General features: G+C 37.4%; 3 protein-coding genes and 1 non-coding gene across 7 annotated transcripts; 1 reads left to right on the plus strand and 3 right to left on the minus strand.

The window, feature by feature from the left end:
* Positions 1-3,309: 3,309 nt before the first annotated feature.
* On the minus strand, positions 3,310-6,805 carry pomp (proteasome maturation protein). The gene is given in 7 exon segments (XM_042510237.2): positions 3,310-3,637; positions 3,726-3,819; positions 3,988-4,089; positions 4,541-4,601; positions 6,314-6,411; positions 6,723-6,755; positions 6,758-6,805. Coding segments are annotated over 7 exon segments (489 nt in total). The 5' UTR covers positions 6,791-6,805; the 3' UTR covers positions 3,310-3,569.
* Positions 6,806-7,000: 195 nt separating this feature from the next.
* On the plus strand, positions 7,001-7,072 carry trnac-gca (transfer RNA cysteine (anticodon GCA)). The gene has a single exon. It is a non-coding gene; the product is annotated as a tRNA-Cys (tRNA).
* A 439-nt stretch (positions 7,073-7,511) lies between these two features.
* On the minus strand, positions 7,512-9,168 carry LOC121960507 (cytidine deaminase-like). Its single transcript, XM_088071611.1, has 4 exons — positions 8,855-9,168; positions 8,216-8,327; positions 7,952-8,009; positions 7,512-7,813 (listed from the first exon to the last, which is right to left on the minus strand). The coding sequence occupies exons 1-4, from the start codon at positions 9,000-9,002 to the stop codon at positions 7,679-7,681; spliced, it is 453 nt and encodes a 150-aa protein (XP_087927737.1). The 5' UTR covers positions 9,003-9,168; the 3' UTR covers positions 7,512-7,678.
* An 864-nt stretch (positions 9,169-10,032) lies between these two features.
* c21h11orf65 (chromosome 21 C11orf65 homolog) lies at positions 10,033-14,915 on the minus strand. 4 transcript variants are annotated; one of them, XM_088072305.1, is made up of 9 exons: positions 14,807-14,915; positions 13,528-13,627; positions 13,338-13,430; positions 13,209-13,262; positions 12,907-13,116; positions 12,555-12,685; positions 11,169-11,339; positions 11,004-11,059; positions 10,035-10,735 (listed from the first exon to the last, which is right to left on the minus strand). In XM_088072305.1, exons 1-9 carry the CDS (start codon positions 14,809-14,811, stop codon positions 10,701-10,703), a joined length of 855 nt encoding a protein of 284 aa, XP_087928431.1. In that variant the 5' UTR covers positions 14,812-14,915; the 3' UTR covers positions 10,035-10,700. The 4 variants fall into 4 exon arrangements, with proteins under 4 accessions (XP_087928434.1, XP_087928433.1, XP_087928431.1 ...); XM_088072306.1 differs by lacking the exon at positions 14,807-14,915 and having other exon boundaries at positions 13,338-13,425; XM_088072308.1 differs by lacking the exons at positions 13,209-13,262; positions 13,338-13,430 and having other exon boundaries at positions 10,033-10,735; positions 12,907-13,086.
* Between the last annotated feature and the right edge of the window lie 6,465 nt (positions 14,916-21,380).

Here is a 21,380-nt window from a genome sequence, read left to right on the forward strand (position 1 = left end):
TTGACACTTTAATCATCTTTGATATTCAGTCCCAAACGATATTTTATTGTCAAATAAAGTCGGATCATCGTATTTTTGCAATTAGACGGTAGTCTAAAAAATATAATACTCGCTTAAAGTTCATATAAATGTAAATTCTTGCTGCTTTTCAGTATATATGCGTTGTTTAAACATAACTACTTCCACGTGACCCAGCATATTTTCCCAGCATGCTGTGCAGCCCAGGATGTTTCATGTTATTTAGGAAATACGGGATTATAAACAGCACTAAATTGGGATGTATTGCCACTGATATTGTTCAGCGATGTATATACAATCCATATTCGTTTATGGGCAACTACATGTCAGTCGATACACCATCATTTAGACACATTATCGGAGGTACTATCATAAATAAGTGACCACACTTTCATTTTTCTCGGTTGGTCCGAAGGCGGTGAGATTTCAATTGATTGCTACAGTGAGTTACAGAACCTCTACGTTTCTTCTCTCCCCTCCCTCACCGCCGACCTTGACTAGCCTTTTGACTACTTTAGCTTCATTGTTTTGTATCATCAGCAAGTCAACTTTGATTTATTGAAAAATAAAGACATATCACCACTAGCTCTCACACATAATGTTACTCGAACAGCATCGAGGGAGACAAGTCATACTTCATTGTCATATATAGGGGGATGTTAAGACTACTAACAAAATATTTGGTCAAGTAAAAGTAAAACTACTTGGGTAATAGTGAAAGCAGATTTAAGAAAAAGTAGGACCGTAAAAATGTACTCTGGGTACGTTGAAGCGCACCTTCAGGCTAAATTACAAAATACAGTGCATTAACATTTCAGCAATATAAACCAACAAGACCCCCACAGCATAGCCTTATGCCCAAACCACCAATAAATTCCTTAATATAGGCTTAATGCAGCCTGTGCATTCAACTGGTTATTACATATGCCTACATATACACAACTCTCGTTCTCACTATAGCATCACTAGAATTAATCAGATAAAACTCAGACAATTAATACTAACAACACAAACAATGAACAAAAGGCCACATAGATGAATTAACCCCATGAAACTTGAGCAACATGGCTTGATTTCTTTTAAAAATATGAGAGGAAATGGAATGGAAGAAGAAATGACCCCAGAATTCGCAAGAATTTAGTAAAAAGTACAAGATTATTACCGAATATAAAATAATTAGTAAAAAACTGAGAAATTACCTGAAAATGTGTTAAAAATTTTAAAATAATGCTTTAATATTTTTTAAGTATGGTTTTATAATGAATATAGTTTTCCCTTGCCTTTTGTTTTCTTTTATCCCGAGACATTTTAGCTTTTTTTTTTTTTTAAATAATACTCCAAATCAACTAATTTCTTTCAAAAAGTAGAAAATATCTCACCAAGCTGCTGACTGCCTTAAAAAAAAATCGCACCAATTTGCTTGTGAAAGGCGTCTGAAAGCAGCACAAGAAAAGTGATGTCGCTCCGGGTTTCGAAGGGTTAAGCTCTAACTTTGGCTGCAGATTGAACATCTCCAAAACAGCCAACAAAGATGCAAACACAACATAAACTCCACAGCAGCAACAGCCCACAAACACACGCTTTACAGCACGGAGAGTAGTTTTTTTTTTTTGCAAACCCAGCAGCGTGCACTGAAGAAGTGTGCTGTTGTTTTACTCACCTGAGTGAAGTCTGAGTCCTCCACAATCTGCTGCAAGTTCAGCTCCTCTGCTCGACCATTCTCACTGCAAAACCAGTAACCAGTCTACTTGCTCTCTGTGATCCACTATAACCAGTCCAGTTAGCGCCTCTGTCCCAGTGTACTCCTCAAATTCTACAGGTTTTGGGCTGAAAAGCGGTCCCGCAGTCACAGCTGTGACTGTCACAGGGTCCACCATGTTTCAGCATCCAGGCTTTACCTGTACCCAGCATGCATCTGTTGCTTCACGTGGGCGTGTTTGATTTGGGATACTCAGCGTGCTGGACGGGTGGTGCAATCAAGGGGGCGATTGTCAAACAATGGGCCCCTGGGTGCAGAAATGTAAAAGGCCCCACTACACGAGACAGACTCACAGATTTGGAGGTTTTGCCTCTTTTTGTTGCTGTTGTTTGCGTTCCTCTGTAGTCGTTATACATCTTTTTGTGGTTTTGTCTCTTTTGTCTTTTTTTGTCTCAGTGTGCTTGTTTTGACCCTTTTTGTCTCTCTTATTATTTATTTTTAATACCAAGCTACAGTAATGCTAATTCTAATTTTACCCATAATGACATAAAACTTAACTCCATTTTCACTTAAGATAAAATATACTGAAGAGCAAGTAAACTTAATGATTTTTATTAATTTTTTTTTTGTGTATTCCCAATTATCACTTACACACTTAGTTTAACCATGTCAGGTTTGAGCTTTGAGTGTCAACAATGTTGATTTCTCAGAATGTGAGATTTTTATTTATTTTTTGAATCTATGATTAATTTTAAGCTAAAATTTGGAAATTGGTGGCACAAGTAATGCGTTTCACCCCTGGTTTGTTTTCTTCTTAAATGCTTCAGATCAGTTCTCTGCACACGCATCCTGACAGAAACCATCTCACCTGAAGAATCACAAATTCCATCCATTGTTATTTACAAACAGAGGAGGACTGAATTTGGAGTGCACACATCTAACTATGAAGAAGTTAACTACCGAGACGCTCAGACTAACTTACCCGGCCAAATTCATTTTCCGTAAAAACTCATTTTTGTTGACAATTTCCTGTCTATTTTAGGTCAAAAAAATGATTCTACCTTTAGAGTCCTCTGTAATGGCTGAACGTGTAAATGAGCAGGGAAACATAATTCAGTAAGGTTTACTTTATACAATAACCAGTGGCAAATTTTGCCAAACCTTACAAAAGGTATAAATGTTCTGTCAGAATTACCAAAATCAGGCTAACTTCATCAGTATTTATTTTTCTTTCTGTGCTTCATTCATTGTTTCTGAAAATTGACCAGTTTAATCTCCTACTGTATACATGCACGGAAATAAATGATCAATCATTCTACAAGGTTAATATTGTAAAATTCAAAGAACCCTTTATCTTTATGAAAATCTAAGTGCCTCAATTCCCAACTGACCACTTACTGTTTACTTCACTGATTGCATATATATGTATATTTCCTTTTCTGTCTTTTCAGTCATTGCTTGCATTTTAGAACTGTATTATCTTACATACGACATGCTTTTTCATCGTTCACTAAAAAATAAAAAAATACATAGACCAAATAGCAGTTAGTTACTCAACAACATCCCTAAAATAAATTGTCGATGAGCCCACATTATGAGGAAGGTTATGAGTTTTATTAGAAATACCAATCGGATTGGAACCATACAAAAGCAGATCTGAATTTTACAGGATAACCCCCCACACCCACAACCCATCCGCCCCTTTCTCCTCCCAAAACATGAGCGACTCAATTCTGCAGAACCTCAAGTTGGTGATTTTGGTTTTTGAGGCGAAAAAAAACAAATGTATGCAGACAAATAATAAACCTAAATTATGAGTTCAGCTGTGTATTGTGTGTGTGTCCGTCTTCTTTCACAACAGTCCCAGTTTGTATTCCACCATCATGTGCGGCTCGCCCATCACTTCACTCTGGGCTGGATCTAGAGGACACAAACACAGTGCGATGGTTATTAGGTATCAAACCGGACAGTTGTGTGGATGTCTGGGTAAAGGGGGCGAGGCTCTCACCGCTGAGGATGTCCTCAAAGCCGATGGACTCGTCGCTGCCTCGCAGTGTGTCCAGAGCCAGGTTTGAACTGGGTAAGAACGGCAGACGCTGGATCTGGAAGGAGGAGGGACACACGTCAACAGTTATGGAGTGAGAAAAATGTCGTAAAAACAATCAAACAGGAATTGGAGTCAAACGAAGAGGGCAGCAGAAGTAGGGAGGTTTTACTGGGATTACTGGGAGATTCTGTTAAGTGTCCACAATACACATCGTGTGTGTTACCTGTCTAGCTGCCCTGTACTCCATCTGCAGTTTGAGCGGAGCATGAAGACCCTGGATGTTTCTGAGCGTGGAGAAGTTCATCTTGTCCTGGTTCAGCTGGAACTGCACAGCAAAAAAAAACAAAAACGTTGATATTCACCATGAAACTCTCACTTGTTCATTTTTTGGCTCAGATTAAATCCGGTTAAGTGGACGCCGGGCTACTGATCTGCCTCTGACGTATAAAACAGGGCTACCTGTTGTGGAGTTATTAGTTAACACAGTCAACATGAATGTAAAGGTTATTTTATTTTTATCGCACACAAAATATTTTCTATTTAACTTCCCCTGATATAAAAGGCCTTTTTCCTGTTAGAAATGAATATGAATGTTGAATCCTTACGAATATGTTACAATAAAAAAGTTACACAGATGGAATTAATGCATGTTTTCAGTCCGCTTTGCCTGGCTCATTGAGACAAGTTCTACGTTCCTCCTGCGAATCTCCCTCTATGATAAGTCAAAACAGTTATAGTTCATTTTTTAAAAGACTCATTTATTTGTTTTTACTCACATTTTTCTCCGACAGCTCCAGCGGGTGGCTTGGCATGAGCTCGTTCTTTACGCTGGTGAAGCTGTGTGGCAAAAGAAGACAATCGACAAGCAAGTGAAGGATCAGTACTGTGTGCCTGTAATTTGGTTTCAAGAAGGTGTGATAAATAAAAGTTATGACCACAAATGCAAAACTATTACAGCAGCTCTTCCTGACAAGAGAAAGCTGTCACACAAAGCTAATCAACTGTATTCATAAAAATATGTTCTGCACATGTTATTTGAATGTTACACAGGTTAATAAGAACTTCAAACACAGCAAAACAGCATATATGTCAATTTACCATATCGCATAGCCTGAATGAGTTTTTGAAGCAGATAAAGATTGACAAAGATGTTAATATCCAGTCACATGACAAGCAGAATATTTTTAAGTTATTATTTTAAAAAAAATAAAATTATTAAAAGTTTAAAGTTTATTTATAAACTCCTTAGTTGACAAACAATGTGATGCTGTTTTTCAATGATCTCAAACATATTTTTATGTTTTTTGTCTTGGGAATTTTTTTCTGACTTAATGGTCAACATGTACGTTTATATCTGTGATAAACTAACATCAGCCTCAACGATTCATTGGTCTTGCTCTAAAGCAGACTAGATTACCACTGCAGGTGTGATGGATATCCAGGCAGCTTAAAGGGAGACTCTGGATGTTTTGGAATCGAGTTGTATGAAGGACTTTAGTTACGCATCTCTGCTCCGTTCAAAGCTACCAGACTCCTTAGACAGAAACAGTCATTTTAGCTTGCTGAACATGGGAGCTACTGATGTACAGCTGTCTTAATCAGCTGTTAATCTTTGCTATTGTGCGACTTTGGTGAATCCAAAGTAACCCTTTTAAAACACCAAAATCACACAATAACACAAACATATTTGCTGATTGAAGCAACAGTAGACAAGCAGCTCCTGTGTACGTGAGCGATCTTAAATTACCGTCTTGCTGTAAGGTGTGCTTGCTTTTATTTGTGTGGGTTTTTTTTTCCATGTTCGTCATCAAGATTCAATCATTGGTAAAACGGTAATTTAAGATCACGTTAATCTCAACAAAGACTAAAACCACTTAAACCTAAACATCACATGTTCGAAAAGGAGTAGGAAGAAGTACACCCCTTTTTATTCCTTTCTACAAAAAACTTTCTTACCAAATTTTATACACAACCCGCTATGACACCAACAACAGTCCCAGTTTTTTTTAAATAAAACCCATTACAATATAAATAGATATCCTCTTTTTATATGTACAACACAATACAATATACAGTATAAACACTCACACTAAAAGCGACCACTTTTTATCAGTTAGCTAGCCAGTTAAAAAGAAGCAGCAGCAGTAGAGTCTGGATTTAGTGCTCCACTGAAAAGTGTTTTCATATCTACTGTAGGTAATACACTAACTATGTGTAAGTGTCTCATACAACCCCACTTCAAAATATCCGAACTATCCCTTTAGGTTACACACTGCCCACAAGTGAGGCAATAGTATTATTTTATAATTGTTAAAATCAGGCGAATAAAGACTCAAATATAAGGCAAAAGGGTTAATATTTTTAAAAAAAAATAATGATAATTCACGTTGTGACAAGTACCTATGTCTATATAGCGACACAAATATAGCTAAAACACGCATCTTTTGCCCGGAGACACAGCTGTATGTCTGCAGGAGCACAGGAGGAGAAGGTTTATCGATAAAGCATGAGGTTACACCTGATCGATCATATTTCTGTCAGTGTCTCACCCGCTACGCAGAGTGTCCTGCACTCCGTAAGCCCCCTGAGGACATAATCCCGCGACAGGGACGTTGTCTTTCAACTGAGAGCGAAGTCCTCGAGTATTCTGTAACAAACAATAACAACACTCATTTACACTTTACAATCGGTAATAGCGAGTTAGCAAAACTTACTTATAAACACCGAAAGCTAAATGCATCTTTAGCTAGGTTAGGAGCCTCATAGCTAAGAGCTAACTAGCATTAGCTTGAGTGACTAATCAAATTCACAACTGCTGGATTTCAGGAGGTTAAACTACAGATGACAAAGCTGAAAGCTGGTGAAATACATATGAGTAAAAAAGAAAATATCTCCATGATAATCAATTTCGTTTAGTTTTCATAGAATATATTACGAGAGACAAGACTGTAGCCATACCATGATGATTCCGTTTCTTCCACTTTCTTTTGCACACACTTCAACATCCGGTTGAGACGGGTTTTCATGACGACATATCCGGTACAGAGCGGCGCTGTGTCCAATTTACGGTTTTGAAGAAACCGTTGTACCATGAATCCGCATATTATGTGCTTAGTAGGTTTGTTTTCATTACCTTTAAATACACAACAGTTTCCAACATTTTGTAATCCGTCAGTAACTAAAATACCGCTTATGGTCAATGGTAAAATATGTGTGATGCAGTATAGTTGATGTAAGGGGGTATAGCTCAGTGGTAGAGCATTTGACTGCAGATCAAGAGGTCCCCGGTTCAAATCCGGGTGCCCCCTCTTTTCTAATCGCTTTTTCTTAAACTATACAATAAATATTTTTTTCAGTCTATGTTAGCGGGCTGCACTCAACATTGTGTACTTCTAATGTACGTTTGTACTGTGTTGTTATAATACACAGCTGTAAATACTTCAGCCAGCAACAGAATGTAGGCAAGTGCTGAGCGTTGACATCATTTAGCAGTTTTAATAATGTAGAAAATAACTGAATAAATGGTGATAATGATAAAAAAACAAAGTATAGTTGATTTCTGGTATAAATTATCTCCCTGCTTGACATGTCTCATCATTGGCAAGTCAGTGTATGTTTTACTAGAGTGCGTTAATTTATGATTTCCATCACATACTCTATTTGCCTGCAGGCATTCAACATATATCACACTCCTAGGGGGATGACGTATGCTGGTGTTGTAATTTTCTTATTAAAAATACAAAAGTCTTTTAAAGATGCAAGTCTTTATTGAAAACAAAATGTAAAATGTAGCCATCAGGTTTTTGCATTTTCAATTTTTTTTCTGTTCATGTACTGTACACGTGCATTTAAAGCTGTGTCACTCAAAACTGAACAGGGCTCATCACTTCATACATGATAACATCTAATAAATGTTACAATGTTTTTGGAAGGTCCATCTCCAATTTCTTCAGGTACTCAGCACCCCATGACAGTGGAAGCAGCTCCTCCATTGTCATCATGGTGTAGGATCCATCCACCTTGGTCATGAAAACGGGCATATCACCAAACTGAGAGGAGAGAGATACAAAGTTTGAAGCAAATGCAAGTTGTCATGTAAAGGCCTTTTTAATAAGTGCTTCTATTTCTGCTATAAAAGAATATATCTGTTGTATAAAAATGCTGCATAATCTTTCTAGCTGCATTACCTCTCTTATGACCTGTCGGCAGGCACCACAAGGCGGGATCACCCGGTCCTCCAGGTCACTGCAGATAGAGACTTCTTATTCAAAGTCTGATCTCTCTCTTAGCAACAAATTTCACATATAGGCCGTTATATCGCAGCTATCCTTGTGAAATTTAAATTCAAATCAGACAATTGGAAATCTCATCATAAAAAAACAATCTTTTTTCAATCTCAACATGTCCACTTAAAAGCTATAACAAAAACGCATTTAGCATTTATATAATACCTGGAAACAGCGATGGCCTTAAATGTCTTGTACCCTTCAGAAACAGCCTTGTTTATGGCAGTCCTCTCTGCACACAGACCCAGGTAAAAGCATGCGTTTTCAACATTGCAACCTGCCAAAAAACAAAGAAACGCTTTTTTTTTTTACTGTATATGGTTGCAGATTACTTGCAGTTTTTCTTTTTTAACAGCCTGTGTTTTTGTTGTTGTTTTTTTCACCAGAATCCACAAAGTCAACAAAATATGTGAAAAAAAAGAAAAGTGTTTAATAACCCTTTAAAGACCTGGAGTGGCATTTCTTTTTCTGGTGCTGCTTTCACAGGCCTATTACAGTATTTAAACCTTTGAACTCAGATCCAATTAGTGCGATTTCTCTCCAAAATATGGGGGAAAAAAAGACAATGAGCAACTTGGTGTGAAAGGTTTGACAAATTTCTTGACAAATGACAAATTTGACAAATTTCTTGCAAATTTTTGGGGTCATTTCTTCTCTTATTGCACTTTGCCTGACTTCCATGTTTTTGAAAATCAAGCCACTTTGCTAAAGTTTGAAAGGGTTAAACATGATAAATGCACACCTACAGTATATGCCACTGCCACACTCAGAGTATTTTAAATATGAGCATAGATTGTGTTTTACCTGAGAAGATCTTTCCGTCCTCCGTTAGCAGGGCTGATCCCACTCGGAGCTGGCTGTAAGGAGAGTAAGAGAACTCTTTGGCCTTGTGGGACTCTTCAATAAGAGACTTGATCCAATCATCTGCATCTCCAGTCTTCACGTTTTCCATTTCAGCTGCTGTGGTTCAGTGCTGCCGGGTTTCTGCTGTTTCTGTAAAGGAGAGAGAGGAGGGAGATGAGAGAGTGGAGATAATCTTTTAGGAAAATATAAAGAGAAAGTAAAGTGCAATAGCCCAGTTCAACAGTCTATCCACTTACTGTACCTGTGCAGGTGTGAGAAGAGTCAAGTCAATAGCAGCTTAAATGCAGTAAAATTATCATACATTTGCCTGACAGATTTGGGTAACAGCGATGCAAAAGATTCAAATTTCACCCGAAGCCAAATCTCTTGGTAGAGCCAATATCTGAGGTCACATCAGTTTGATCTGCTTAGATGCTCAGGTTTACTGATTTCCACCTCACAACAACCGTAATTCCAACAACAAGAGCAGATAAGGATTACAATAACGTCTATTGATTAACAAGTTTGATCGTAACCAAAATGTATTTTGGCACAATATGGATTGTGCAATTTATATTTTATTTTGGCCCAAACTTTAGCCATATGATTTCTTCAGCATAAATTACATTTATTCATTACGGGAAGGTGATTTAATTAAAAATGAATGAATAAATAAATTAAAGAAATTCAGCTCATTTAATCAGAAAAATCCCTTCATTCAAACAGATGATATTGTTGATGGTGATGACATCATTGAGTAGGCTAGGTTGACAGACTTTCAAAGCTTCATTTACAAACCTCGATAGAGGCCTCTCATGTAAAAAACACACATGATACAGCCTTAAAAAGAAGCCATTGTTATTAAGACAGAGTTTGTGGGACTGGTTGACTCTTCTGTTGTTAGTGTTCATTGTTTTTTTTTGTTTTTTTCCTTTTTACAGTGGTTGGATTAATCCCAGGGTATCATTTAACTGATCTGTTTCTCTCATTATCAAAACAAAGTGAAATTGATGCTTCAGATTCAAACTGAAGTGTCTTCCATTGATTCAGATCGTTATTGTTTCACTTTAGATGTAACACCTTTGTCTGCAAACTGCATAGGAGTATATGCAGAATATACATGTATGTATATACATACAGTATATGTTATAATAGATGTCTAAAACCTGGTTTGCATGCAAATGTCCAATTTGTCCTCACAGTAAGCTGCAGTAGCTGAACCACTATGCACAACTAAATTATGTAAGGCATTAAAGAGCATATGCTTTTTGAGGATTCGTTTTGCACACGATTGTATGAAAATTGTATGAATTTGTATAATTGACTGAGCAAAACATTCAAATGACACCCTGGGGTCCTCTGAGGAACTGTTGGAAACATGAATCCACTGTGTGGACGCAGCCAGGCGTCTCCAGTCAGAATCAGTTTGATCTGGTTCGTGTCACAGAGTCAATAAGAGATCTGTGGATTTCAGGTCACAGAAGTTCAAACACTCATTCTAATGACTCATAGAAATTATTCATCTAAAAATATGCTACTACTACCATAATAACACACATCACCATAAAATAATCACACTGATTATACTTAATCATTTGACAGTTATTACTGCATTGGTAATAAATTGATTCCAGAGATAATGTGTGTCCAGTGTGTCCTGTCTCCTAGATACATTCATGTTCCTCCCATTATGCAGATAAAGTATGACTTTAGAAAAGCTTAAAACCCGTATAGCTTCAAATTAGCACACTGGCGCAGGGATGGTTTTATCTTAGATTTGTTTATTCTGTTTTACCTGAATAAACTTTTAACTGTCTGACCTGGGCGGACATGAAGGAACATCTGTAAGAGGAAGAAGAGGACAAGAGAAAAAAAACAAAGGTCAAAGGGACAGAAGACTGAATAAAATGAGAGTATCATAAAATGAGAGCAGCTCAGTGTCAGCAGACTCGCTGTGCCTTGCTAGTCCTAAACTAGAACAGCAGATGGCAGCACAGCATATTCTGTAAGGCGTTAAATAAGCGACAGTCATTCCTGTACAAATAAGCAGCTATCACTACAAATCATGAAAAGAGACTTCTGTAAACAATAAATAAATAATAATAATCACCTTTCCTTGGCTCAGAGGAGTGACTGCGGGCTAAGGTTTGCCACTCGTGCATATAGCTGCACAGGCAAAAGCAAAATATTAAAATACATACTTGTGAGTTCAACATCAAGCATCACAAAGTCCCAAACTTTCCCTGTCAACTGTTGAGTGAGCAGAAAATCTTACTGCTCAAAGTTGAGAGTGTTGGTCCAAGCCAGCAGCTCATCCAGCTCCCATTCCGGTATCTCGTCATCTCCCTTCTCTTCAATGGCGTCTATCACCTCCTGGGCTGAATTCCCCACCAGTGTCGCCATGTGTGGATGCACCGGACGAGTCTGCACACGACCCCGGTTATACCTGAATGTAAGGCGGAGAGGACATACACATTTATACACAGGACTGCACATAACCCTGCCTCAGATGTATATTTTCCACATTTTGTAATAGAACAAAGTGCATTAAAACATGTGGACATTGTAATGATGAAATATTTGACAAGCAACAGCCTTGCAATGTATTAACAAAACAACACAAGAAAAAAAGAATACTAATCTTTACATTCACGCCTTTAGAACTGTAATTTGCATCTGGTGGTTCTTGAGGAAAAGTCAGAGGATCTCCAAAGTCAGTACGATTTATCATTTCATGTTAATCCATCCAATAGTTGTTGTCATATTTCAGTTTGGACCAAAGTGCTAATATTCCCATTCCTACAGCCACAGCATTAGCATGGCAAAAGTACATAAGGTCCTTTTGCAACACTTTTCACTGCTATTTCTAGAATCCTAAAAGACTGTTCATCCATCATTTAAAAAAAATCTAGATAAGAAAAGTACATGGATATGACAGGTGCCATAGGTTAATTTGTGCAGATGCATTTGTCTATATTAAGTCACTGTCCATTACTTGATATTTTCATACAAAATAAGCCATTTTTAATCTTTTTGTGTCATATAAAGGCAAAGAGATACACTCAGTCCTTTCTGGCTACATGGATTAAAGAGTCACAGCTTTCAATACACTAAATCAAAAAAGCAGCATTTAGTTAATAGGTCTAGGGTTTTCAACAGTCAACAGGAATTTATCTTTCAGATCTTTCAGCTCTGTGATTTAAATGTAATAATAATAATAATACACAACAGACCCAAACTGATACCAGCATTTATCCTGTAATCTTTACTGTGAAGGATTTTCTGGAAAAAAATACAGACTCATACAGTAGTAATCCCTCTAAACCATCACTTATGTCCCACTAGAAGTGTGTGGCAGTGTTTTATGCAGAGACTCTGCCTTCTGCCTGTACATATTATTTTTATTCTCTATTATTTTCTGTGTTCAGGATGTTTATGGGCATTATAAAAAGGGTGCATCAGGTGCCAGACAGTCAGTGGCATGTATTTTATGAGACTCAAACCTGAAAAAACCCTGCAAATATGGAGAGGCAAAATGCCAACAAGAGTGAATCTGGGGTTGGCTTTTACTTTCACTTTCGCTTGCAGGTGTGTTTACAAACACTAACCAACAATCCTGCACAGAACACCTTTATGGGACAAAGAAATATTCAAAACTCACATCTGTTTCAGCCATTCAATTTTCCTCTTCTTCCGCCACTTGTCTACATCCTGTTGCCGCCTCAACCTTGAATAGTGAAAGTCCATTTTCTTATTGGCACCAATCTCTGTGGGCTCACCCATAGGAAGCACCTATCAGAGAGAAGAGGCACATCAACACAGAGTTTTTAACATCTGCTTTAAGTTGAACTTATATCTGGCTTTGTTATTCATTTAAAAAACATTGTCTGTGAGCATGTTTTCTTGCCACAAAGGGAAAACTTACACCTTGCAGTGGCAGCTGAATATTTTCTTTTGAGTATTTTTTATACATAACAGGCAGAGCAGAACATTTTTTCTGACATGTTTTTCACCTTGCTACAGAAAAGCCTCCAGCTGTTGTTCTCCATGCGCTGGTACCATCCTGATCGGTCCTCCTGCATCAGAGGCCAGCCGCTGCTGGTCTGCTGGACCACAGGCTTCTTCAGGCCAGGCTGGGTGTAGTCTCTTGGGCTGCTGGCACACATGTCCGTGACGGGTCGATGGGTGAAGATCTTGTAATAGATTTTAGGAGGAAAGGTAATCTGAAGGCAAAGGTATGTAATGTAAGTAGGTATGTCTACATTATCATATCGCAGCTGAGTGATTCACCACTACTTCCCAATTTAGCTCTCACCCCTCCGAGTCTAAATCTGATGAACACGCCAGCAGCAGCATCCAGCAACTCTGCCTGCCACAGGAGAATCATATCTTACCCTTTATTTATTTGTTGTTTTAATTTTATTGGGGGCGTCGTTTGTGTTACCTCTCGAGGATTGACAGTTTTAAGAATGGTTTGTGGATCCTGCTGGTTGCAACTGCTGATAAGCTCTTTTAAATACTTGAAGACCTCTCTGTACTTCAATTTGGGTAGAAAAAAAGAGTTTTAGTTTATACGTGTTGACTTTAATTCATGCATGCACAGAAGTGTGTGTGCCTAAAACAGCTGCGCCCACCTCATATCTCCTCCAAGCCTTCTGAATTATTCTGGCTGCTATCTGCTGCAGTGTCTCCTGTTGGGGCTCCTGGGGACCCTCCTCCTGTAAGCTGGAGGCACTTTGAGAAAAGAGCAGAGAGAAAATAATGAGGAAAGGAGAAAGCAGACAGTCAGGTGCTGCAAGATGTAACTTATGTTACAAAGACTTTCAAAATGACTTATGACAGCCAGTGATGGAATGAAGATACGTTACTCAAGTATTATATTCAAGTACAATCTGGAGGTATATGCTTGTTCTATTTTATACTTCTACTCGTCTTCATTTCACAGGAATATATTAGAATTTTTACTCTAGAATTTTTAGAATTAAGTTATTTCACAGATTAAGATTTTATCTACAAAACGTGAATTATGTAATAATCAGTAGGCTATATTAAGTAATTCACCTGCTACAATATGAAAAGGCTGCTTGTTAATTATTGCATTAATAATAATATAATATATGATATACTTCTTAAAAGAATAGGTCACTCCAAAATGAAAAATACAGTGTTGACATTCATTGCTAATTAATGGCATTATATGGCACTTGGCTGGTATTGCTCAAATCAAAAACTCAACAGCATTGTCTTTTTCCAGACCAAAAAAAAATCACTTTAATATAAAACATGACTTTTGGATAACAACAATGCTAGTCATATTTATTTGGGGTTTTTTTTTAATTATTTTGAGATTTAACAACACAATATCAGAAAAAGATGAACCCTTTAATGTCTTAGCACTTATAAGACTGCTGAAAAATTAATTTAAGACATTTTAAGACCAATTCGGGCCTCATTTTTAGATTGATTAATGAAATATTTTTTAAGACTTTTTAAGTATAACATCTGAATCTAACTTTAAATATTTGTGCAAACGTCTCTCACTGCAGGAAGGCTGGTTCCCAGTGAATATGTGAGTCTGGCAGGTAATGTTTAAAACTAATATTCATAACTATTTGCTGCGATATATAATTCAATAAATAATTTCAATTTGTTCTTATGTCACCGAAGTACTTCATTGATATGCTAGGCTGTTTTTTGAGGAGGGATAAAACTCTTAGTGGCTTCATAACAGGAGTAGGCTAAAAGGTAAGCTAGCTCGGTTTACTGAGCTAGCTAGGAAGTCTTAAAACAATTAAAAACCAAAATAAAACACAGTCTACACGCAGTACTTAACAGTTTACCCTGATTGGAAACATTGTTATCTTGGAAACACGCTCAAGAAGTTAGTAAAACAACAAGAAAACTTAATATTACCTCATGACTTCCTCGGTAATTAAACGCAGCTTGTTAAGGCCACTTGACAAATCATTTCAGTAAGGTTAGGTTACCTAGCAACTGCGTGTCAATCAGCGCACGTTTTCCGGATTCTACTTTCAAAAGAAAAGTGTTGGTCACGTTAACCAAATACTTGTACATTTTTAGTATATAAAACAATATATAAATACTCACTGTGTGATATTTGCATAAAATATAGTTTTTAAGATAAAATTTCTCACTGTTCTATACGTCAAAAATTAAATGCTTTTATTTTGAAGACAAAGTTATCTGACATCAGGTGATAGATTTTGGCTTTTACACACTAAACTTATTGATTGTATTGAACGATTGAGCGATTATTTAATTAAAATAGAATTTTGACAGAAACAGAGACCTGATTTATAGGTATTGCAGGTCAGACACTTTTATCTGTTGACCATTAGATGGAGCTCTTTAACAAATACAGGCTTTCCATCACTTACATATTACACGTGCTTTTGAGCTTATGCATGCGTGCAATACACACATCAGTTCAGTAAGGATCTTTGAAAAATCTGTAATGAGTAGCCATGCAGGCCCTCTGCCCTCAATCCACTCTGCCAGTTAGTCTGTCAGACAGTATTATGCAGCGTCATCACCAGGCTGTGTGTGTGATCTCTCTCTGGTTATGAGCAAATGCTGCAAATCAGACCTGTTGATGTGGTTCAAGTGATTTTATGTCTGTACTAAAACATACTGAAGGTCTCAACACTTAAGTGTTAGTTAAGAGTAAAAATACACTCTCAAACATATACTACATGTTATCATGCATGCACACACATACTAAAGCCATACACACAAACAAAGCACAATCATGGTTTTGCATTTTATTTCATTTACATTATTAATATTTGTTTTGATGGCAGTGAAACTGAATTAACAATGAACAATAAAAGGTGCTATGCTGAGGGGAATAATTGAAGACATGGCACCAGCCTTTCAAAGGTCAACCCATGCCAGATGTGTTTCCTGGCAACATAAAGTCTGGTGCTTCATGATTTCAGCGGATTAAATGTTATTAAGGCCAGTCACTAACTTGTCACCAACAAGCATGTGTGCCAAACCCAACTGAATCAACCCAGTTACAGCTGAGTCCAGTCACATCCAAAAATATAACGTTCAGTGTCAGTTTCTGCCCCTTCAGCTGTGACAGTTTCAGACTAAACACTGAAATCAAAAAGTGAATGAGAAACACTTCTGTATTTATGGGCTGCTGGATATTCAAATGAACATTTTTGTGGCTCATAGATAACCCAGGCAATGGTCCTGTTTGCTCTCCAAACAAATTGCGCTCATAATTTTGAGTTGCTGATACGAATAGCTGACGAGACAGATGCCCATTATGCAAATATCCACAAAATGCACTTCCTCTCTGAAGCCTGCGGCCATGTAACAAAACTCAATCCACATTTCCTCATAGGACAAGTCTTCCTCTTCTTTCAGTCAATTTGTTTTCTCCAAAGGGAATGCTCTGTCATCTTGACTCTAAACAAGGACAGACAATTATATCAGCTTTATTCAAGCACATAGAAAATAATATTTTTTTGCTTCAGAACTTTTGAACACACTTTTAATTAAATTAAAATTTGTTGACTTTGGCTTGACCGCCTGGCTAAACGGGATTTGACTAATTTGTGTTGGAAAGAGAGGAGAAAAGGGCTTTTTATCAGACCTAATTACCCACAATACAATACATTTCCAAGTGCACGATACAAATCAGTTTATGAAAGTGTAATGAGTGTGAAATTAAATTGGGTTTGTGTATTAGGTTTGCCGTTGATACAGCTGACATTTCTGTCCTGTGTGATTAGAGAAAATACAGCTCTACTCATTTGTTGATGGCTTAGTGTTTTAATTAGTTTGGAGTTTGGCAGCAAAAAGGAAAAGTAAACCACATTACAAACATGTACTGAAAGAGTACAACAGTGGGAGCAATGGGGGCCTAAGTAAAAAGAAAGATTTAGATTATATCTGAGCAGATGGACGGAGATACGATACAAATTTTGTGATTGATACACACTGAATCAAATATGATACTTAATCCACTTTGGTACCTCACTGATCTCCACTGAGGGATTCGTTAGTTTTTCAATTTTGTAAAAATTTCCCCTACATCCCCCCTGAAATCCACACCTATGAAGGTATCAGCCAAAATAACCCAATAACAAGTATGTAGAACTTTCTCCATTCAAGCAATATCTGCATCCCAGGAGGGTTTCTAGGATTTTGAGGGTATTGGGAGCTTAACCTGGACCTCTGTGGGGGGTCTGGGGGATCCGCCCCGAGCATTTTTTTATAAACTTGCTTTTTTGATGCTTTTTAACCCTTTGAAACATGGATCGGCAACAGTTTTCTTGTGCTGCGTTAGGATGCCTTTCACAAGGTATTTAACCCTGAATTTAAAGCAAATTGGTATAAGGGAAAAAAAGCAATGAGCATGTCCTTCAATTTGAAAGAAATTAGTAAAAGGTGACAAAAAAAATGACCAGAGGACAATTTAAAAATTCCAGAGAAAAATGTCTGGAAAACCATATGTATAATTATAATAACCATATAATTATGTTTCAGGGGGGAAACATATTTTTCTTTTAATGATTTTTTGGGGTCACTTGTTTATTTGCTTTCTTTTTTGTCATTTTCATGTAGTTTTCTTCCAACTTGTCATTTGAGTAAGTTCCTGTTAATTTTTTGGCCATGTCATTCTAAGTTGCTCATTTCTTTCTACCCATATTTTAGAAAGAAGTCAGACCAATTTGCCCAGGTTTTAAAGGCATCTTATTTACGCTCAAAAACTCTCTCTTCTCTGCCACTGGCATTTTATTTCTGTCTCCGTCATGGTCATCCAGTACTCCACCTCTTCTCCTCCCCCTCTTCCTGCTTTTGTTTGCCAAGTACCCAGAGTTCCCCTCTGTCTTGCACATCTGTGTCATTCTCTAGTCTCCTCTTCCTCTCCCTCCTCCTTGACCCCCAGATCCCCCCACATGGCAGACTCCACTCTGACAGAAACAACCTGTATGCTTCCACTCAAGATCCACTTGGATTTTTCTTGTGCAAGTACTGCAAGTGAAGAAGTGATACTCCTCCTCGCTGTAGTTTAATTTTACCCTTGAAAGGCCAGTTTTGGGTTTTTAAAGTAGTCAGTCAGTACGATTACATGATGTTAGAAAAAGTCAGACCAAAAGCTGCAGTTCCTTGAATGGCCTCTTGAGGCTGGCTCCAGAAGTGAGTCAATCCCCACACACCCCAATGTTAAAAAGCCCAACTTTACAACAGCCAAAATGCTGAACTCAGATAGATTTTGTCCCCTTCAATATTTAAACATGTACATTTGTCTCACCCCTGATAGAAAGTAGCAGAGGACTTTTATTTTGAGAAAAAGTAAAGACATTTATATAAACTGATGCACAAATTGGTGCATAAAAAAATCAGCAGAATGCAGAGAATTAAGTGTTTGATATGTAATAGTTTATGACACTCATATTCATGTGTACTCTCAATGTCCCCTCAGATGCCCTTGTACTAAACCATAAGAGAATAAAATGTATTGCATTTAGTCTCATCGGCCATCTGATTTACCACTTTTACTATCTCTCCCTCCCTATCTATCCCTCTTGTTCAGTTACAGTTTCTGAATTCATTTTTGTTCGCCTCACCTGGCCTCAGCTGCTGTCTGAATAATAATCACCCATCACTGTGGCCTTTGCACCCGCAAGCTTTTAAAATGATTTTACTTAGATTTAGAGTTGTCCCACAGGGATATTTACTTTCACAGCCAGTATGAAAAAATAGAGATATACACATAACTCCTGCTGGTATGAGGTCTTCTCCATTTTAGAGTCTTGCATCTCCAGATGGAAGTAACGTGAAGTGTAATTATAGAGGGTGTGATTAGTGTCATTTTTTTATTGCAAGTGCTAGCCATGTCATTAGCAATATGTGCGAATATAACCTGATCATGTAGTTTTCTCATGTGTGGGAAGTGATCACTTTCGTCTGCAAGTAAAAAACTTGCAAACTAAACTCAAGACATTCTCTTTTTAAAAATTTACGTTGTGTGTCTGGCAGGTCTGACTCTCCTGTGTCTGGGCATTTAGAAATGTGGTAAACTTCTGAAGCTTCTCTTCAAGGCTGAGGCTTCAGAGCTGCAGTGGCAGACAGCTGGTAGCCATGCCTGACTCAGGAGAAATTAAGATTTAAAAGCTCTCTCTTTGCGGCAGTCCTGTCAAATGTTGACAGCTGACACATGCAGCTTTAAACTGAATCTGTAAACTTGTAGTACTTGTTGGATACAAGCTGGCAAATGTGTTGAAATAACTGTCAAAGCAGAGCTAACTAGACAGCTTACTTTTACATATTGTAGTGCTTTAAAAGATATAATTGCTCACCTTGTTACCACCCACTACACTTTCACATTTTTTGATTAATAATTAATAAGTGGATGAAAATTTGAATTGTGACTGCTGCAAAGTTGACCTAGAAACAGAAGTAGTTAGAGGTACAAAGAGAATCGGAGACATACAGGATATAGAAGAAACAGCGATTGTGTTTCAGAGCTGATCTGGTTTGCAACTGTAACCTTTCAGTCACCTGTTTGCTAAAAGATAAAGCCACTATGGCTCCATTCCAAGTGAGGATAATATATATGGAACATAAAGCCTTATTAACAGCATTTTTTGTATAACATAATAATAGATCATAAGACACATTATTAGAACATAATGCAGCAAATGACTAAGTAATGCAAGATGAATCACTTGTAGCAAAGAACTTACAGAAAATGATCACCCTTTGCCATAACCACAACTCTAAGGAGAATTTCTAGCAAATTTGGGGTTTCTGCCCCTCAACTTTACTGTTTTCATTCTCTCACCGCCCACTGTTTCTTTCATTTAAACTATGCAGAAAAACTGCCTCTTTAATATTTAAGTGTCACTGACCCTCTGTGTAAAAGAGGGTCCTTCATAAGCACAACTAAAGAAAAACAGTTTAAAAAAAGGTACTCTCAAAAGTCTTTATGAGTCTGTGCCACTGAAGAGTTTTGTCACCCACAATAACCCAAATGCTGCCTTCAACCCTAAGAAGAAAATGTATTGTTGGGTATAACAGTGGAACATGGAAATTTTTAGTAGTTAATAGTTAATAGTTGAAAAACACAAGCTATTTAGCTTATGGTGCTTCACAAACTTTTATTAGTATAGTATAAATGAGTTACTGCACGGACCATAAATACAATATTACTACTTTGATAATAGCTTATTAGTAGAAACACTGACCACTCTCTCAGACTGAGCAGTCAGTACATGATTTTGTTCGATTTGTTGTTGTACAGAACTACTGTTTGTCACAATATGTTCAGACACTGACATTTCACAACAGTCTTGCCAATAGTATGACTCAACAGTTTGTTTTCTCTTTTCTAACCTTGGACCAGCAGAGAGATGCTCTCATATGCTAACAAGGATCTGTAGTGATGCCATAATGTGACCTGCACAGGTCAGTGTTTCTGTCACAACAGCATCCTCTCCTGGTTGTTTTGTCATATGAGGACACCATGGTAGCCTTTTATGGATGCCTCCTCTACAAGGTCATTCATTTTCCTGTCAGAAAGCTCTACAGATAAGATGGATAACTGGCAGTCTCTCTGTCTGTCTGCCAAAGAGATATTACTGCAGGAGGGTGAAACAACTGAGAAGTTTGTGAAATCAATTCCAGTCCATCTTTAATTTCAAATCTTAGGCATGTCTAATTTCAACATTAAAGGTCCCATATTGTAAAAAGTCACATTTTCCATGTCTTAATAATAAACATATAGATGCTATATAAATATTGCCAAAGTATCAAAACCCTCAATCTACAAAGAAATGCCCACAATCTGTATTTAGACACTGTGCCTTTCAACGAGCTGTAAGGACTTCTGTGAAGTTGTGATGTCACAAGTTTCAGACACAGACAGACTCATGCACTGTTGTTTTGTTTTCCTACAAAAAATAAAGTACCAAAATTCTTGCACATCTGAAGTTATCATGAGCCAGTAATGTGTGTATAATCCATATATTGGGAAGGCTGCAATCACCTGACCAATGTGCTGTCTCATCAGGTTAGTGGTAGGGGTGGTAGGACTTTCACCTGGGCCTTTGCCCCGGAGATAAGTGTTTAGAACCATTTGAACTTAACATTATTTTAAGGTACGTCTTCAGGTACGTGTTTCCTTTCCTAAACCTGAGCACAATAACTTTACATTTAGTATATAAATGTATCTATATATACACATGCATATTGGCTGCAACTTAGATAGTGTCGGTTTTTTATTGGTTTAAATGGTGCAAGGACAATGTCAGCAGCAAAATGCAAGTAAAATTTATTTTATGTTAAGAAATTCTTGTCAGTTATCCGTGGATTTTTCAATTTGAGTGTTGCCTTCAGCATTAGACATAACGATGTGATCCATTATTCCTCAAAAAATATTGGTAGTGCAGCTTTAAGTGTAAGTCTGTGATCTTCTGATGCCCAGAGACATATTAGCACTCTTCAT

Source organism: Plectropomus leopardus, chromosome 21 (genome assembly GCF_026936395.1).
Source record: "Plectropomus leopardus strain MGB_pleo_1.0 chromosome 21, ASM2693639v1, whole genome shotgun sequence".
Lineage (NCBI taxonomy): Eukaryota > Metazoa > Chordata > Actinopteri > Perciformes > Serranidae > Plectropomus > Plectropomus leopardus.